This window comes from Leptopilina heterotoma, unplaced genomic scaffold (assembly GCF_015476425.1).
Source record: "Leptopilina heterotoma isolate Lh14 unplaced genomic scaffold, ASM1547642v1 Lhet_43, whole genome shotgun sequence".
Taxonomy (NCBI): Eukaryota; Metazoa; Arthropoda; class Insecta; order Hymenoptera; family Figitidae; genus Leptopilina; species Leptopilina heterotoma.
In genome coordinates this window covers 194131-213294 of record NW_025111081.1, presented here as the reverse complement: position 1 = coordinate 213294, position 19164 = coordinate 194131, and the positions used below count along the sequence as shown (strand labels likewise).

The following is a 19164-nucleotide window of genomic DNA, read 5'->3' as shown; positions in this document are numbered from 1 at the left end:
TGTTTATCACAGAAAATCGTGAGGTGTTAAAATAACACCAGAATATATTTAAAAAATTTGCAACAGTTTAATCCCTCTCATATAGTCACAGTCTCGTTCTAGTTCTAGTCAATCTGTGTTCGTTTTACAAGTCAAGTCATAATCAAGTCTTCGTCAAAGTTTTAGTCAAAGTCAATGTCTTAGTCTAAGTCTTAGTCAAACTCTAAGTTTTAGTCAAGGTCAAGGTCTAAGTCTTAGCTAAAGTTTAAGTTCTAGTCTCAGTCAAAGTCTGAGTATCATTCTAAGTCTTACTCAAAGTCTAAGTCAGTCAAAGTCTTAGTCACAGTCTAAGTCTTAGTCTAAGTCTTAGTCAAAGTCTAAGGCTTAGTCAAAGTCTTAGTCAAAGTCTAAGTCTTAGTCAAAGTCCATAGACTAGTCAAAGTCCAATTCTTAGTCTAAGTCTTACTCAAAGTCAAAGTCTAATTCTTAGTCTAAGTCTTAGTCAAAGTCAAGGACTTAGTCAAAGTCCAAGTCTAAGTCTATGTTTTAGTCAAAGGCAAGGACTTAGTCTTAGTCTAAGTCTAAGTCTAAGTCTAAGTCTTAGCCTTAGTCTAAGTCTTAGTCTAAAACTTAGTCTAAGTCTTAGTCAATTTCAAGGTCTTAATCAAAGGCTTAGTCTTAGTCAAAGTATAAGTCTTAGTTAAATCTTAGTCCAAGTCATTGTCAAGTCACAGTACATATCTTAGTCAAATGCTAAATCTTTGTCTTAGTTAATGTTTAAGTTTTAGTCAAGTCTTAGTCATTCCTAAGTCAAGTCCTAGTCAAGTCTAAGTCAAGTCTTAGTCGAGTCATGTGCCCTTGGATATCATAGACGTCGCATCAATGTTCCGGCGATTCTATAACGTCTATGTAACTAACGGAGGTGGTTCAGGGCCCATCTTGGCCAGATGGTAGTACCCTGTTTAGGCTCGCTCGTTCCTCGACACGGAATAAAACAGCACGAAACATGAAGATGAGCGGTAAAAAATAGACTACCTGCAGGGTAATTTGGGTGAGATTCAGAACGCGGACCGAAAGATTACGCTGGAGATTCGCAACCTGGATTGCCTTACCCAGGAGGACGAGGTGCAGGAGGCACTATCAGGTCTCATAAGTGAACCGGCAGAAAAGTGACGGTCCTTGGACCTAACAAGCGGGGGATGAAACTTGCCACGGTGCGTCTAGTCAAAATTAAATGAAAAATGATATTACCTCAAATTTTTTCGTTGAATCTGTATCCTAGCCCTATATAGACATATCTTATGAAGAAACGAAAATTGTAAGTTTAGCGCTTTCTTTTTAACGACGTCAATTACATTTTTTGATAATTTTTACATTTTTCAACATATTTTATATCATTTGAAACATAATTATATAATTGCGTAAAACCTTAAAAGTAAATATAGATCCAAGAGAGTGATGTATTTCACATTCAGTGAATGCTTTGTTATTGTTTAGTATCGGTTAGCCCCGCTAAGATTGATTTGACAACAACGAAACAATAATTTAATATAACATGTACATAATTACACTCTTGAAAAAGCGTAGTTATAAGTAAAGAGTATTGTAAACTAGAGTAGCCCTTAAAAGTTTAAAACTGCTGCCAAGTTGTATATTTTTTTATAATTTTGGTGCTCATTTCATGAACACTTTGCTTCCTCATAGAGGTAATAATTTAGAAATATATGAATAACTTTTCATAAATATGGTAAAAGTGATTGAATTTTTAGTCAATAAATGTATTTTTACATACCCTACAAGATAGTTATAATAGTTTAATAGTTAAACAAAAATTTTTTAACAAAAATGTTAAGAAGATGTCTTTTTCCACAATTTTTTATTTTTAAAATACCAACAATTTCGAAATTTATTATCGAATTAGCTTCAAAAGTAGGTCAATCGAAGCGTTTTTTAATGCTCTATAAGTTAGTATCGATAATTTGAAAGTTACTTCTACATTTTTCAACAAAATTTTCAAAAAAGTCTTATTTTCCAAAATTTTTGATTTTTAAAAGTTTATTGTCTCCGGTCAATATGGACAAAAAATGTTCAATTAGGGCTCAAAAGATGCGTCTAAAAAAACTTTACAAAATTATGGAAAAACATTTATAGGTATTCTAACATTTTTTTAAAGTTATGGGCAAAAAACTTTTTTTTGCAAAATTAAAAATAAAAAAAAATTCAGTTAAACTTTATTAATATATCAGAAAGTACTCTCACTTTATGTCCGCAGGTGAGATCTACAATTTAAAAAAAAATTCAACCCAAAAGCTTTTCATGATTTCGAGATATTTATGAAAATGTGATGTTTACACACACACACACATACGAAATTTTTAAAAAATGTCATTTTTGAACTCCTGAGGTTGAACAACATAAAGATATGTCAGAAAATCGAACTCGAAAAATTTTGGCATTACAATACTTCATCTATGAGGAAGTAAAATGATATAAAATATGTTGAAAAATGTAAAAATTATCAAAAAATGTAATTGACGTCGTTAAAAGAAAGCGCTAAACTTACAATTTTTGTTTCTTCATAAGATATGTCTATATAGGGTGTAACCAGACCTTTTTCAACAATAATAAATATCGTAAACAAATAGGTATAATTTGCTAAACACGGGAATATTTATAAACAAATGAAATTTTATAAACAGAATTATTAGTCACAAAATAAATAAACAAATAACAAAAATAAATACTTACGATAAGCCAAAGATTTGAGGTCCGAACAATAATTTAGAAATTAATAATAATATATTGACAAAATAATAAATAAAGGAATTTTTAAATAAACAAATTGTTGAGCGCCAGTCCTTTCTTGGGACAGTTTCAAAAGAAGCGGATACTAAATATCCAAAATAAACGCAATAATAGGTACTAAATACCAAAAATTCATAAATAAAAGCGAAAGCAAATAATAGAACTAAATTCTATAAAAGACAAAAAGAAAATTTATTATCAAATTCCTTGAATTCATAAATCTCAACATTAATATTAATTTCGATGCCGGTCGACTAGCAAAAGACGGAGGAGGGGGGATTCGAGAAAATCATATTCATAAATTTTATAATTAAATAACAATTTATTTTAACAATAAAAATTATCGAAATTTTATACAATAACATTATAATTATTTAACAAATTTCTCAGTATTTCTAGGTCAATAAATAAATAAATTGTGGTCAGCCAAAAATTATTATCAACGCAAAATTATAACTTATATCTAAAATGTTACACATACAATTGGGGAAAACAGGACAAAACAGTTTGTCAAAATCAATAAATTCCATACAACAAGGGACAAATTTTGTTGTAAATAGGATAAATTCCATTTCTTAAAATTAGGAATTTCTCGATAGAACCAAATATAAGGGACAAAATAATTAGTTAGCAATTATAAATAGAACAACTCTATTTATTAAATATATAGACTTTCTCAATAAAATCGGATATAAGGGACACGATAATTAATTAACAATTACAAATAGAACAACTCTATTTATTAAATATAGACTTTCTCAATAAAATCGGATATAAGGGACACGATAATTAATTAACAATTACAAATAGAACAACTCTATTTATTAATTATGGATTTTCTCAATAAAATCGAATATAAGGGACAAAATAATTAATTCATAATTATAAATAGAACAACTCTATTTATTAATTAGGGATTTTCTCAATAAAATCTGATATAAGGGAGGAATTTATTATAAATGAGGCAACTTCATTTACAATTTACACACAAAAAAAAATAATCATAGGGACGAAATTAACAACAATATAAATTTTGGTTTTTGGCTGAAATTATAATAAAAGAAAAACATAAGAAATACATGAGAAACTCTGGCAGCATGGTCGAGTGAGAGTAAAAGAAATTAACAGATTCTAAATCACACTTTTTAAATAAAATAATACTCTATTATAATTAAAACAACAGAAAATAATCACTTCAAATTTAAAACAAACAGGAAAATTAATAAATTAATACGCTTTAAAAATACACTCTCACTTGACCATGAGGCCGGCTGAACCACTTGTTACATTTCAAGAAAAAGGAAAATTTACATTTTACATACAAAAATAAAAGAAATTAGGGAGATATTGTGACCTGACTTACATTTTGCTATGCGACGCTCCACTCGAGAGATTTACAGCGTCAGCACACACACACAAATTATAATAAAAGAAAACTGGAAAATTTTGATGAGAGCTTCTTTGAAAATTGGCTTCCTTCGAAGGCGGTCAGATCCAGAGAGGACGATACGAATTTTCCTGATGAGCATGCTGCCTTGATTCCTCCCCTCCGTTCACCCCGCCGGTTACCATGGTCCCAAAACTTGTATTACTCCGCCGAAAACAGGAGCGTAATTACTGTCAAAAATAGTGACACCGGGGTATATTTAAGTTTGTAATTTCTCGCTTCCTGAGATTTTTACTTTTTAATTCTTATTTTCCTTATCGTCAACCTCCAAAATTCTCTTATTGCCATTGACAGAAAGGTAAATTGATTTCTAGAAAATCAAAGAGGGAAAATTGGGTTCAATGACATGAGAATTCGGGCCTGGGCAAAAGGTGTCTCTTTATGAAATAGAGAAATGACAGGGACCATCCTGTTCAATAGTCAATCTCTTAACATTTTTGAGATTCCAGTAAAATCTGGTAAATGTAGAAAATAATTCTAATTTACTCAAAGGGTTATTTGTGAGATGACTTTTGTGTAGGTTGAATTTAAAAGTGACAGGTATATCGAGTCAATTCGATTTTTATTTTGGTTGACGTTGTAGTTTTCTGCTGTGAGTGAACGGAAAGTCGAATCTGCGCAGGTGTGATGATCGTTCTTTTCTGCTCGTAAGGCGATTACCGGGAAACGTCTCGATTTTGAATTCGCTCGGAAGTTTTTCATGAAAAGGGAATACAATAATATAAATAAATAAATTCTATAAATAAATATTTTGACCAGAACTGAGAAATTGCTGCAGCTATTGTTGATCGGCGCGAGGGAGTTTGTTTGTTTACAATTTCATAAATTAATTTTGTTTATTAATTTCCTTAAAAATTTTGCCACGTCACAAGGGCTAGGATACAGAATCAACGAAAAAATTTGAGGTAATATCATTTTTCATTTAATTTTGACTAGACGCACGCAGTTGTGGTCACCGCCCAGAATCAGGCTGAAAAGCTGGAGGTGCTCGGACGCATAAAAATTGGTTTTATGTCATGCCCGATCAGAAGGAGGCTTATGATAGTGAGGTGTCATCGATGCCTCGGCTATGGTCACCTAGCAAGAGAATGTAACATGACGGATAGATCGATTGCAAGAGGAATGCTTCGTGCTTTTTGTGTAAGGAGAAGTTCCCAGAAACGGAAAACGTTCATCACGTTGCGGGAAGTGGAACTTGCAGGGTCTTCCGAACTGCCCTTGAGGAGGCGAAGAAGACTTTCGCAAGGGCCAAAAGTATAAAAAGGCGTAATTTCACACCATAACTTTTATGTCTTTAATCAGCTTTTTATTTTTGTTCTGTTTAATTTAAATTACTCTGTGATTTTCATTTGTCCTTTTACAATTTTAATTTATTTTGTGATTTTTATTTTTCCTTTTACAATTTTATCTTTTGAATTTTACTTTCAATATGGTTACTTTCTTGTTTCTGTTGCCTATATGTCTATTTACAATTTTATTTTTATATTTTTTTCTTACACTTTTTTAACATTGGTTTTTTTCATTGTTGTGTTGTGAATGCCGCTTTGACATTGAAATAGTTTTAAATTTGAACTAATGACGCAGGAGAACCGCAGAGAAAGAACAAAGTCGCATCAGCGACAGATTTGGAGCGCCACCCTCGAAGGCTAAAGTCTGACGACAGTTGCGAGGGAGGGTAAAGGTTTAGACTACATTTTCTTGACTGCTTTTTTCGACTGATCTGCTGCTGATGGTCTGGCTCTTTATATACCAAAATTTGCCTGTGTATTTTAGAAATTGTTCGGTTTGCCATGTATTTGAGGAACCGTTCGCTTTTCCATGCATTTTAGAAACCCTTTGTTATAGGAACACTTGTGGTGACTCATTATTAGATGGCACGTGTACATTCCCCATTACTCATGTTATTTAATAATTTATTACAAATTGTTATTTGTTAATTAATTGTTTAAATTTGTTATTATTTATTATTACAATTCTGTTGTTGTTGATATTTATTATTGTTTATTATTATTTGTTAAAGTTGTTGTTGAAATTTTTATAATTAACTATTTATATTACATTTTGTTATTATTTGCTAATATTTATTATTACAATTTATTATTGTTTATGTTTATTATTATTGTTTGTTATATTTATGTATTATTATTTATAATAATATGTAAATAACAATTAGTTATTAACTTTTATTATTATTAATTATTATTCTACATATTATTATCAATATTATTGAAAATAGGTTAAGGTGACGTAACACCTCCCCCTTCGAAAATTTGAAAATTAGAAAATGAAATTGAACAATTTCCAAATTCAAACTTGTATAAAACTTATTTAAATCGAAATGTTAAGTTAATTGTTACAATGTATTAGATTGATTCTTTATGAAATTACAATTAGTAAATTTAACTATTATACATGATTTTAAATTATTTAGATATTTGAGATTTTCTTTTTATCATATTTTTGATTTAATCGTATTAACATTATTTTCGCTCATTTTCTCTTAATTTCTTTTTTGTTTTGTAATTTTCAATGTAATTTTTGTCTTGTTCAATAGAACAAGTAGCAATTGTTTAAAGATTTTTAGTTCATGCTTTTTCTGTTATCTACTGGGTTAATAATTTTTTTTATTCGTACTTATACAATATTTGACTCTTTACACTACATAATATTTAAAATTTACACATGCAACTAAAAGAAAATTTTATTTGACTCGACTAAGTTACTTATATGAAAATATGTTTAATTGTTTGTATTGATAGCAAGATATTGAGTTTTACATTTTATGATAAGGTGCACTCGTTGGATCGAAGAGTTACACTCGAGATCCGTGATTTGGATTGCCTTACCCAAGAAGCCGAGGTGCAACAAGTGTTGTCGGAAGCGATAGGAAAGACAGGATGCAGGAAAGTGACGGTCTTAGCACCCAACCGCCGAGGGATGAAGCTCGCGGTTGTAGTCACCAACCCGGAAAAGGCAAACAGGCTGGGGAAATTGGGACACGTAAAAATTGGTTTTATGTGTTGCCCAATTAAAAAAAGAGTAATGGTCGTCCGGTGTCATCGATGCTTGGGATACGGTCATATTGGAGCGAAATGACAGAAGGTGGACAGATCGGATGCGTACTTTAAGTGCGGTGAAGCCGGTCACAGGTTCTCCAACTGTAAGAAGAGCCCATGTTGCTTTTTATGCAAGAAAAAGTTTGGCAATAAGGTGTCAACCACCCATATTGCAGGCAGCGGAGGATGCGGAGTGTTCAGGACGACCCTTGAGGATGCAATTACGATGCAATTTCGCAAATTGAAAAAAAAATGTTTGTTTAACCAAAAAAAAATTCCCAAAAATGACCAAAATAACCATTTTTTGGCTATTTAAGGCAATATTACAAGAAATCCTGACGTGATGGGTCATTTTGGAAATCGGATTCGTATTCTACGTCAAAAAAGCTATAAGAATCACCTACCACTTTTTCTGTAACAGAACTAAGCCAAAATTTGCAGGCCTGTGTTATTGATTTGACGTTGAAGTCGAAATAATGCAGTCCTCGGAAAAATAGAGATGTGTCCAGATGTGTCTCGCAGTAGAAATTATCTCGTTGAATGAACTTGACTTAGACGAGACTTGAAGAATACATTTGGTACTTGAAGAGATTTTTGGACTTTTTGACTAGCTTTAAAAAATTTCTAAGAGTTCGAAAAAAACAACAAAAATTTCGTTTTCTTACAGAAACCCTATTGAAGGCATGTTAAAAAAGTTTCGGAGATGAAATTATTTATTACAATTATTTTATTAAAAAAAAAGCCAACAGCACGCGGTATTCCCAAGCGGTCACCCATCCAAGTACTAACCGCGCCCAAAGATGCTTAACTTCAGTGATCGGACGAGAACTGGTTTTTTCATCGTGGTGTGGCCGTTGCCTGTGAACTCAAGTGTTGTAAAAGTTTCACATTAATACATGAGCAAACTGTCTAGATACTCTTTCTTGTAAATAACGTCTTTTTCGATTTTCACACGTTTCAAATAAGTACACTAGTAGCTTTCAATTTGAAATTCACTCAGTTTGAAGAAATTTTGCTTCCTCTCAAAGGAAGCCTTATAGTGATGTCGATTTCAGCGTTTCTTAGAATCAATTATTTTTACAAATTTTCAATTGCAGTATATCAAGAGGAAGAAATGTGTAAACTTATTTTTTTTCTGCAACTAGTAAGAAATGGTTGTTTTAACTATATAAATCATAAAAATAACAACTTTCAGAGGTTGTCTTTACTATATAAAAAAGTAAGCCTCGTTTCGTTTGCAACTAATACAAAATAGTTATTCTTACTAGCACTACTTAATCTTAGTTCCACTAACTGAGGAAGTGTAGTTAACCACTTGAGCGGCAGGGCGTCAGAATTGGCGTCAGCGTGCAAGTGACAGAAGCGGCAAAAATGCGAAAAAGGCGTCAAAATTTGACTACTATTTTCTCATTCTGTAAGGAGATTTATAATATCACAACAAAGTATTTTTCTTTCTTAAAGTGAAAGAACAGACCTGTAAGCAAAAAAAATGTTTTTTAAAATATTTAAATAAGTTTTCAAGGATCAAAGCTAACAATATTTAATAGTTTGATATTAGTGGCGTTTCAATTTCTACCACAAAAAGTCCAATTTTTCTTCACGAAATCGAAATATTTAAAAAAGCATTTTTTTGTTTAAAGATCTGCTCATTTACTTTAAAAAAGAAAAATACTTTGTTGTGATATTATAAATCTCCTTACAGAATGAGAAAATAGTAGTCAAATTTTGACGCCTTTTACGCATTTTTGCCGCTTCTGCCACTTGCACGCTGACGCCAATTCTGACGCACTGCCGCTCAAGTGGTTAAAATGCTGCTGTATATTGCAGTCTTAACTACTTTTTTGCAAACTACACATATGTGGTTCTTTTCACTATTCGCATTTCTTTCTGTGTACTAGGCACAAACAATATTCGTGAATTTTGAAAAGAAGAGCATTATGCATCAAATAATGTCTCGAATGTACGTATATGTGACTCACTATATTACTTACTGATTGATTGCACTTTAATGCTTTTATCATAAAACTATGTTATTGAAAAAATTATTCAAACGTAAAAAATATTTGGTGGCCCTGAAAAGGGCCGATTGTTTGGATGATGACGATGATGAGTAAATTAACCGCCGAAACCGTAAAGAGTACGGCCTTGACGCTTGAGAGCATAGACGACGTCCATGGCGGTGACGGTCTTCCTCTTGGCGTGTTCGGTGTAAGTGACGGCGTCACGGATCACGTTCTCAAGGAACACTTTCAAGACACCACGGGTCTCTTCGTAAATCAATCCTGAGATACGTTTCACTCCACCTCGACGAGCCAGACGACGGATGGCGGGCTTGGTGATACCTTGGATGTTATCACGCAACACTTTGCGATGGCGCTTTGCTCCTCCTTTTCCCAATCCCTTTCCTCCCTTTCCACGACCAGTCATTTTCACAGAGAATAAGGTTTACGTTCGAACAGAACAGAAAACAAACTCGGAATGATGCTAAGCAGTGGAAAGTGCACTGTTTTATTCCCTCTAGAGTTCCACTGCTCCCCTCCACAATCTGACCGACCAATCAGGATATCAATGTCCCCTTCCCCTTGACCAACGGTGCAAGAGCTTCAGAAAGCTATAAATATGTGCGTTCATATCGCCGAAATCATTTTCCAGTCGTCCCTCGTACTCTGAACTTCTAAGCAATGGCTCGTACCAAGCAAACCGCGCGCAAATCCACTGGTGGTAAAGCACCAAGGAAGCAACTCGCCACCAAGGCCGCTCGTAAGAGTGCGCCTGCAACCGGTGGAGTGAAGAAGCCCCATCGCTACAGGCCCGGAACCGTCGCTCTCCGTGAGATCCGACGCTACCAGAAGAGCACCGAGCTCCTCATCCGCAAACTGCCCTTCCAACGCTTGGTCCGTGAAATCGCTCAGGACTTCAAGACCGACCTGCGCTTCCAGAGCTCCGCCGTGATGGCCCTCCAGGAGGCCAGCGAGGCCTACCTCGTCGGTCTCTTCGAAGACACCAACTTGTGCGCCATCCACGCCAAGAGAGTCACCATCATGCCAAAAGACATCCAGTTGGCCCGTCGTATCCGAGGAGAACGCGCTTAAATTTCCTTGCCACTCTCAAAACACAATCGGCCCTTTTCAGGGCCAACAAATTTCTTACGTTGAAATATTTTTAATTCTTATACAAACTATTCCTTTCCTTACTATTCTATAAACAAACTTTTTTCGTATTGATTAACTATGGATAATAAATGAGAAATAGTTTTAAGTAGTGTAATAATTCACTATTTGGTTATTAGAAATATTACTAATTGAATCACTGATTTTGTAATATGAGAAAAAATTTTATGAAGATTTGATAAAGATATAAATTAATAATTAAAGCAAAAATTGTCCAGTGAAAATTTTATAAACACTCATTCATATGAAAAAAGGACAGCTTTTAGATTACATAATTTTATTATTTTCCAACTCATGATGTTTTCATCTATATTTCATCCCTATGATCAAAATTTATGTTGCAGCCGGACGTCAATTTTCTTTAACATTTTTCTTATAACTAAAAAATTTTATTTTTTATAAAACTAAAAATTAATATTAAAATCTATACTATACTGATTGTTAAATTGCATAAGAATAGATAAAAATTGTAAAAGAGAGTTGAAATTTGAATTCTTTTAAGAATTTTGGGGTTTACTAACAAATTTTAGTTTTAATGACGCAATGTAATTTTACATAGTGAGTAATGTTAAAAAATGTACCCGGAACAACGTAAATTCATATGGGTAAAATATTACTTGTGCGTCGCCATAATTATTTATACTTTATTAATTTAATAGAATTATTCAACATTAAAACAATAAATGTAAGATATTTATTTGTTTTTAATTGTACTCCATGTAAAAATTTAAAAACTAAGAATTTTAATTTTTTTAAACCGTAATAACAGGTATTCTAGAGAAAGTGAAAAACCTAATATTTACAGCACTCAAACATACACTTGGCTGTTATCAAATCAATCATTCAAAGTACATTTTTTTACAAAAAAATATTCTAGAAACTTATTAAATTTGATATAAATGATGTTGAAAATTTGTTTACAACTTTTTATTATTGGTCTAGACAATGTACTCCATTGTGTGCCGAAAGTAAGAACTTATACCCGAATTGAGGCTACTTTACCTCATTCAATTTATAATTCAAAGTAAAATAAGTTTTATATTAATAGTGTAAATTTCCTTCCGAATGTTTTTAATAAATTTCAAAAATTTGATCCATGGAAGGTAAAAATAACATAAATAAAATAAATTTATGTCATATTTTTTGTTTATTTAAAAACAGCAACTTTAAAAGTTGAATAATTAAATACATCAATACAAATTAAGTTGCAGATATTATCTGCAACATTTCAGATAATTCATTTCATTAACATCAGAATATACAGTTATTCTTCTCTTATAAATTAGAAACTTTGTTTCAATCAATACAACAGATGTGACTTGTTAAATATACTGTCTATATAGCGAAACATAGAAATTTTTCTGCACATCGAATTATAGAACTTGTGGTAAAGAATAACTTAAATTGCAAACAATCAAAGAACACGAATTCAAAAAATAATTTAATAATTTTAACGAAACGCATCTGCTACGAAAAATTATGCATTAGATAAAAGACAATTTGTCAAGATAATCAGACTAAACGTTACTAAAGCATATAATATTATAGTCATTTTGTTATTATACCATAAAATATGATTAAAAAAAATTTAAATACAATTCAACTAAAATTAAGGAAAAGGAAAAGGAAAAAATATCTTGAATGTTGCCAGAATATATATCTATATCTCATGCATTTACGTCTAAATGGCAGTACAAAATTTCTGCAAAAAAGAAATATTGTTTAAAAATATACGAAATCGCATATTAGTGATAATAATAAATTGTTCAGAAATTTTTTATTATTCAACTACACATTAATCCACGCGCCACCAAACTACATTGAGAGCTAGAACTCAAAACAAAATTAAACTGCTCTCAATGTCTTTAGTTTATATTTACTAATAAAATAAGTTAAATACTCCACAAGAGTGATAACCAAAGCGTTGATATTAAAACTGAAATATTTAAAACTTTAATTTGTCAGTATATTTTTAACAATTTTCCAAACTTGTAACGTCCGTTCACTTATAGCAGAGGCCCGGAAAGTATTGATTTTTGCAAGAAACTACCACAAGATTAAAGAATATTTTTAAAGAACCGAGGAAGACAATATTCGTGCAAGTGAAATTCAATATATTATCAAAACGATAAGTATAATTTAATCATTAAAAAATATAAAATCTTTGAATGTGGTTCGCAAGTTAGCGACAATTTAAACGGCAGACGCCCAACGAGCGTCGGGGTCTTTCTTCAACGTTCGTGCGTTTTACTAACACCCGACTCTCTTCGAAAAATGGTCACTTCAGTCTCACAAGTCACGTTGAGAGCATCACTGAGTTTACTTGAACTTTTTTGAAAACTATCTCCACGAAATGGCAGACAAAGTAGAATCCCCAGCCGCACCTGCAGTGGCGACTCCGAAGAAAGCAGCCAAGGCGCAGAAGCCCCGCGCCAAGGCCAGTCACCCGCCAGCGTCGGAGATGGTGAACGCGGCCATCGCCACTTTGAAGGAGAGAGGCGGCTCTTCGCTCCAAGCCATCAAGAAGTACATCGCCGCCACCTACAAAGTCGACGTCGAGAAGCAGGCTCCCTTCATCAGAAAGTACCTGAAGGCTGCAGTCGCCAGCAAGGCTCTGATCCAGACCAAGGGCAAGGGCGCTGCAGGGTCCTTCAAGTTGAACGTCGCCAAGGCCGAGGGCAAGGCCAAAGCCAAGCCCAAGACCAAGACTGCCGCCAAACCCAAAGCTGCTGCAGCACCAAAGGCCAAGAAAGCAGCTTCTCCGAAGAAGGCCGTGGCAGCCAAGACCAAGAAAGCCGTCGCCGAGAAGAAGAAAACCCCGAAGGTTGCGGCCAAGCCACCGAAGGCCAAGTCCACCACCGCCAAACCCAAGGTGACCAAGGCTGCTCCCAAGAAGGCGGCCAAAGCTTCGCCCAAGAAGGCTGCAGCGCCCAAAGCGAAGAAGCCCGCGGCAAAGAGGGTTGCCAAGAAGTAAAGTGAAAAGAAGTTGATATTGGATGATTGAAAACAAACGGCCCTTTTCAGGGCCACCAATTGCTTTTTACGAAAGAATTTTCTTTGTCTCAAACAAATATTTAGAATAGTAGTCAAGTCCGAAATAATTAATAATAATTTAATTCTTATATTTATCAAAATTTTAAAAAAGTACTACAATAGGCGATTCCACGTTACCTTTTAGTATCCATTCTAATTTAGGATGGAAATATTTTTTTTCTGTTTACAAAAAAATGGTAAATCTGTATTTTTTTATTAGTAGACAAATTTTTAGGTTGTACATTTAAAAGAATTTAATTTTCTAAAAGTAGACTTATTCACAATTATTTATAACTCTAAAACTACCTATTGAATTTAGAAAATTCTGACAAAAACTTCATCTCTAAATCAATTATTTTTAAATAATTTTCCGAAAGTTCTACTAGAATAAATTTAATTAAAATTATTAAATTATTATTTAAAAATTGAGTTTTTGTATTTTTAAATAATATAATATAAAAAATCAATTTTTTATAGTCCTTGTCACTGTAAAAATATTTAAATTTTTGGAAAATATAAATAAAAAAGTTGTGAATCCAGATGTTGATTACATGAATATTTTGCCTTCTCTTTACGGTGAGCAAAAAAAAATTTCCTCCACGAGGAAGCAAAGCAATTGAACTTTTGAACAATTTTAATTATAAATTTTATTTTACTTTGTTCAAAGATAATTGAATCTTAAAAATTGTAATAAAACAATGGTAAGAATTAGGTTTTCCAAAATAATTGAATTTGTTCAAATGTAATTTTTTGTATATGTATTTAAATATTAATATTTTTAAAATATTATTGTATCTCGTTTTCAGGTATTACACGTACTTTAAAAACCGCACCGACTTTAACTTAAAAATAAAGTCTTTCTTTTTCGAAAATGAGAAATAAAGCAAAATGTCAGTGGTGTCCCTTGTCAGTGGTGTCCCCTCAAAATTCTGTTTCTTGCAGCTTATTATTTTATTTTTAATAAATTTGTGTTAAATTTACTCCTTATAGGGTAAGTGTACCAATTGCCGAGGGTGTTCCATTTGTCGATGTTACCATGGTAATAACCAAAAAATATTGTCTAAAATGTCTCATTTGTTTGTTTATATAATATTAATATATTTTTTTCACATTTATAACGCATAAAAAATTAATATTTATTACTTTTTTTCATTTACAATGTGCTACACTGTTTAAATAAAATTCAAAGTTTGTTTACTCGACAACAGGAACCATCCTCGACAATTGGTACGTTTACCCTATGCAGTTAATGAAGATATGATACTGAATTGTAATTTATAGGCTGATTTTATTCTCACTATTAAAAAAAAATTATCAGTGAAATCTTTCAAAAATGTCAGTGGTGTCTCTCAATGTTCATATGTCTTTTTAGTCTTCAAAAGTATATTAATTTATGGCAGAACTCATTACAAATATTTTTTAAGTCTTGTTGAAACATTCATTATTGTAATTTGAAATATTTTAACTTTTTAAAGTTGTAAGAATTTATTTGAGAAAAGAATAAACGAAAACAGAAAATTTCTTATCATTTCTGCCTATCGTTTTTCACATGGTGAAAATTAAAATTTGCTTCCACCTGCTCGACCACTATTATTTTTGTCCATCATATATTCTAGTCAACCAAAATAGAGTATCGTTAAGTTCAAAATCCAACATCGAAAAATCAAAGTTAGTAGGATCAAAAATGACATTTTAAATTTAATCACCCGTATACGCACATATAACTCACACACACATATATTTCTCTCTCTCTCTCTCTCTCTCTCTATATTTGATATTTCTCTGTCCTGTAAAACATTCTATATTATATGTAGTATTTAATACTTGTTGCTGTTATAAAAAGATAATATTTATTTAATAGTAAGTATATTAGTTAAAAATTATTGCTTTTTTATTCGTGTTTGAATGTATAAGCAACATGTGAAAATTGTTAGGTTATGTTATTGCAAACGTCACCGAGTTGTACGCGTTCCGTTCCTTGAAACCATCCAGAGAAATATATGTGTGTGTGTGAGTTATATGTGCGTACAGGCAAGTAAGATTGTGTTGTATAAAGTCCGCCTGAAAATCAGTCGGAGTTCGAGCGATTCTTATAAGAAGAATCTAATACTTTTATAGCACGTTCTCTTTGTATTTATAATAAAGATTTCGTGCAAAATTAGCTACTGTCTCTTATGCTTATTGCATTTAAAGTATTTTTACAATAAGTATATGAATCCATGCTAAAAATATAAGAGAAACGTTAAGCAATTTAAGTAATGTGCTCTTTCGAGTAATATTAGCAGCAGATTTCTCTCCGTGCTGTTACTGAGTAACTTCTAATAATATTTAACATAAAGTAAATGTCACATAATTCAGATAGAAAAAGAAATTTTTCAAAATAATTCAAATGAAAAATAAACAATGCATGTAACTCAATTGTTCAAACGTAAAAAATATTTGATGGCCCTGAAAAGGGCCGATTGTTTTGTGTGAGGATGAGTATATGGATAATTTAAGCTTTCTTTTCGGTCTTTTTTGGCAAAAGAACAGCTTGGATGTTGGGGAGAACACCACCCTGGGCGATGGTGACTCCAGAGAGGAGCTTGTTCAATTCCTCGTCGTTCCTGATAGCGAGTTGGAGATGACGGGGAATGATTCTCGACTTCTTGTTGTCACGAGCTGCGTTTCCGGCCAACTCCAAAACTTCAGCAGCCAAGTATTCCATCACAGCTGCGAGGTACACTGGAGCACCTGCACCAACACGCTCGGCGTAGTTTCCTTTGCGCAAAAGCCGATGGATACGACCGACTGGGAACTGGAGTCCGGCCCGGTTGGAGCGGGTCTTTGACTTTCCCTTGGTTTTGCCACCTTTGCCACGTCCTGACATTTTCGATTTAGTTTTAGATTAACGATGTGAACACAACGAAAAATACGAAGCGAATGATGTTTTGCGCCTGAAATCCGCCTATTTACGCTCTCTCCACAGGTCACGCCCACAACTGCGCTCCCCTCTCTTCGTCGTGAGTGGCAGATGGTTGCAGTGAGTCCCCGCACCAATCAGAATGTAGGAGCACGACTGTAAGAGAATGTAAATAGGGCAGTTTCCGCTGCTTAATGTCAATTCGCTTTGTGTTCTCTTCGAGTTCAGACGTTCTTTCTCTGAAAACAACCATGCCTCCTAAAGCAAGTGGCAAAGCCGTGAAGAAAGCCGGCAAGGCTCAAAAGAATATTACCAAGACCGACAAGAAGAAGAAGCGCAAGAGGAAGGAAAGCTATGCCATCTACATCTACAAAGTGTTGAAGCAAGTGCACCCCGACACTGGAGTCTCCAGCAAGGCCATGAGCATCATGAATTCGTTCGTGAACGACATCTTCGAGCGCATCGCTGCCGAATCCTCCCGCTTGGCACACTACAACAAGAGGTCCACCATCACCTCCCGGGAGATCCAAACTGCCGTCAGGCTTCTCCTTCCTGGTGAACTCGCCAAGCACGCCGTCTCCGAAGGCACCAAGGCTGTCACCAAGTACACCAGCTCCAAATAATTCATCTCATTCTTCTTCTTCTTCACAAACAATCGGCCCTTTTCAGGGCCAACAAATATTTTTACGAAAGAATTATTTGGTTTCCAAATGTGTTGCAGTACTATAGGGCTACCTTTCTGAAGAGTCGTATGTAGAAATTTAAAATTTCATTGTATCCAGTTGAAAATTAGTCCAGTCGTCCTTTGAAAAATGGCATTTTTTTATGACAAAATTGATACTTCACATTTGACTGTAGGTTCATATAGTGTGGGATGGTAGTATGAATATGTGTATATATTTCACACTCGAGATTTTTCCAGCTGCGCGTTATAAACAATGTCAAAGGTGATAGGTCATAGGTTAAAATTGGTTCATTTGTTTACTTGCAAGTAGATTTAAACCACTAAAAATGGCACTTTCATAATTGTTTAATAACTTGAATAAAAGTTAACTAATTCTTTCGGTATTCTTCAAAAATATGCCTCTCAGGACCCTTAAGATGTGTGCGAAATTTGGCATCCATTTTTTCTTTAGGGTTGGGATTATATGTTTTATTTTTAAAATATTATTCTTTTCTCCATTTTGTTTAACTCAGCCAACAAATAGAAAAATTGATTTTGAAAATAGGAGGAGTTTGTTTCTTATTTTTATTCGTCTAAAGCGTCTATTTTTTCTTTGGGGGTTGGGATTATGTTCTAAAGAGAAAAAGGAGACTTTTGCCCAAGAAAAAATATTTTATTCGAAATATTTGGTTTCGAAAAAAGTAAAAAAAAAAAATCAAAACCCGCGGTTCGTCAGGACCGCGGGTATACAAATGTACAGAAATAAATAAATAACACGAATAATTTTATACCAATTTTTTTTCCTTTATCGGAAATTAAAGAAGGATTATTGCATTTTAAAATTTGACCGTTGTGAATTTTTTAAATAAATTTTTAATAGCCAGCGTTCTCACCCGCCCGTATCAGAAAACTGAAAAATGTGAAAATTCGAAAAAAAAATTCAAATGTCGATAAAATTTAAATCCGAGCTAATCTAGCAAAACTGAAATAGGTTTTTGCTAGTTTCGATAAGTACTTTCGGAAACTGAAGTCAAAACTTAGTGCACATTTGATGTGTAGCACTGTGTAATGCACAACAATTGCAGACAGCCGCGAGCGAAGCGAGCCATTTGCGCGAGCTAGCCTGACCCAAAAACTTAAAAAAAAAAAATTAATGTTCTATGAAAAAATGTTGTAGAGAAAAGTTGTTTGTATTTTTCTAATCTAAAGTAATATAAAGTTAAAAATAATGAAATTTGAAAAAATTGAATTTTCAAAATTTTGAAACTACTGTAGTTTGCGTACTAACTTTGTGCATGCAAAGTTGCAAGTTGATGCAATAAGTTTTTCAAGAGTTATCGTAGGGACACCATTGTGTCTACAGACAGACACTTTTTCTAGACCATGTTTTTCGGACTCAGGGGACCCCAAAACGTCGAGATTTCATAAAATTAGGGAAAGTCAATTTTCGACCAAAACTAATACTTTCTCAAGTGATGAGAATGTAAAAACTGTTTTTCTCAAAGAAATTTATAAAAAAAATTTTGTTTTATATTGTTTTTACCGAAATTTATACACAATAAAATCTAAGAATAATTAAATGAAATAAAATCAATTTTATCTGTTTAATTCCTAATTTTATCTTATCTTGTATCATTTCCTCATAATTGAAATATATTATTTTGATTTACACTAAAATATAGATAATAATTAATAAACATTTAATTCCAAAATAATATCCTTTTACAAAAAACAATATCAAACAAAACTTTTTTATGACTTTGATTTAGAAACACTTAAACGCAATTTTTTATTACATACACATTTGAAAAATCCTAACGCTTGGGGGTACGAACCTACGCCTAACCGAATATTTACGCACCGAAATCACGCACGCTAACCACTATGCTACGCTCGCATGGAACTCTCAAATCTTAAATGCTTTCAAGTCTCACTAGTTAAAATGAAAATTGTAAAATTACTACGCGGCAATAGGCAATTTGGAAATACGAACTGATGTAATACCGGTATATTTTCAATACTTTACTGAATGTGTATTTATGAATATTTCAATATTTCGTTTAAAAAAAAATGTTATATTTTTATTATTATGTTTTTTAATATTTTAT

At 32.9% G+C, this 19164-nt stretch overlaps 5 protein-coding genes and 1 non-coding gene across 6 annotated transcripts; 3 read left to right on the top strand and 3 right to left on the bottom strand.

Moving 5' to 3' along the window:
• Positions 1 to 8027: 8027 nt before the first annotated feature.
• On the bottom strand, positions 8028 to 8146 carry LOC122506749. Its single transcript, XR_006302019.1, has one exon. It is a non-coding gene; the product is annotated as a 5S ribosomal RNA (ribosomal RNA).
• Positions 8147 to 9373: 1227 nt separating this feature from the next.
• On the bottom strand, positions 9374 to 9787 carry LOC122506713 (histone H4). The gene has a single exon (XM_043619032.1). It carries the CDS (start codon positions 9712 to 9714, stop codon positions 9403 to 9405), a length of 312 nt encoding a protein of 103 aa, XP_043474967.1. The 5' UTR covers positions 9715 to 9787; the 3' UTR covers positions 9374 to 9402.
• Positions 9788 to 9915: 128 nt separating this feature from the next.
• Positions 9916 to 10418, top strand: LOC122506678 (histone H3). Its single transcript, XM_043618997.1, has one exon. The coding sequence runs from the start codon at positions 9969 to 9971 to the stop codon at positions 10377 to 10379; it is 411 nt and encodes a 136-aa protein (XP_043474932.1). The 5' UTR covers positions 9916 to 9968; the 3' UTR covers positions 10380 to 10418.
• Positions 10419 to 12726: 2308 nt separating this feature from the next.
• LOC122506650 (histone H1C-like) lies at positions 12727 to 13648 on the top strand. The gene has a single exon (XM_043618959.1). The coding sequence runs from the start codon at positions 12811 to 12813 to the stop codon at positions 13429 to 13431; it is 621 nt and encodes a 206-aa protein (XP_043474894.1). The 5' UTR covers positions 12727 to 12810; the 3' UTR covers positions 13432 to 13648.
• Positions 13649 to 15939: 2291 nt separating this feature from the next.
• Positions 15940 to 16431, bottom strand: LOC122506690 (histone H2A-like). Its single transcript, XM_043619010.1, has one exon. The coding sequence runs from the start codon at positions 16357 to 16359 to the stop codon at positions 15985 to 15987; it is 375 nt and encodes a 124-aa protein (XP_043474945.1). The 5' UTR covers positions 16360 to 16431; the 3' UTR covers positions 15940 to 15984.
• Positions 16432 to 16578: 147 nt separating this feature from the next.
• On the top strand, positions 16579 to 17067 carry LOC122506669 (histone H2B-like). The gene has a single exon (XM_043618988.1). The coding sequence runs from the start codon at positions 16587 to 16589 to the stop codon at positions 17013 to 17015; it is 429 nt and encodes a 142-aa protein (XP_043474923.1). The 5' UTR covers positions 16579 to 16586; the 3' UTR covers positions 17016 to 17067.
• Positions 17068 to 19164: the final 2097 nt, after the last annotated feature.

Bases quoted from the DNA above. Each gene is read 5' to 3' on its own strand.
- LOC122506713 (XM_043619032.1), bottom strand. From the start codon at position 9,714: ATGACTGGTCGTGGAAAGGGAGGAAAGGGATTGGGAAAAGGAGGAGCA.
- LOC122506678 (XM_043618997.1), top strand. From the start codon at position 9,969: ATGGCTCGTACCAAGCAAACCGCGCGCAAATCCACTGGTGGTAAAGCA.
- LOC122506650 (XM_043618959.1), top strand. From the start codon at position 12,811: ATGGCAGACAAAGTAGAATCCCCAGCCGCACCTGCAGTGGCGACTCCG.
- LOC122506690 (XM_043619010.1), bottom strand. From the start codon at position 16,359: ATGTCAGGACGTGGCAAAGGTGGCAAAACCAAGGGAAAGTCAAAGACC.
- LOC122506669 (XM_043618988.1), top strand. From the start codon at position 16,587: ATGTCAATTCGCTTTGTGTTCTCTTCGAGTTCAGACGTTCTTTCTCTG.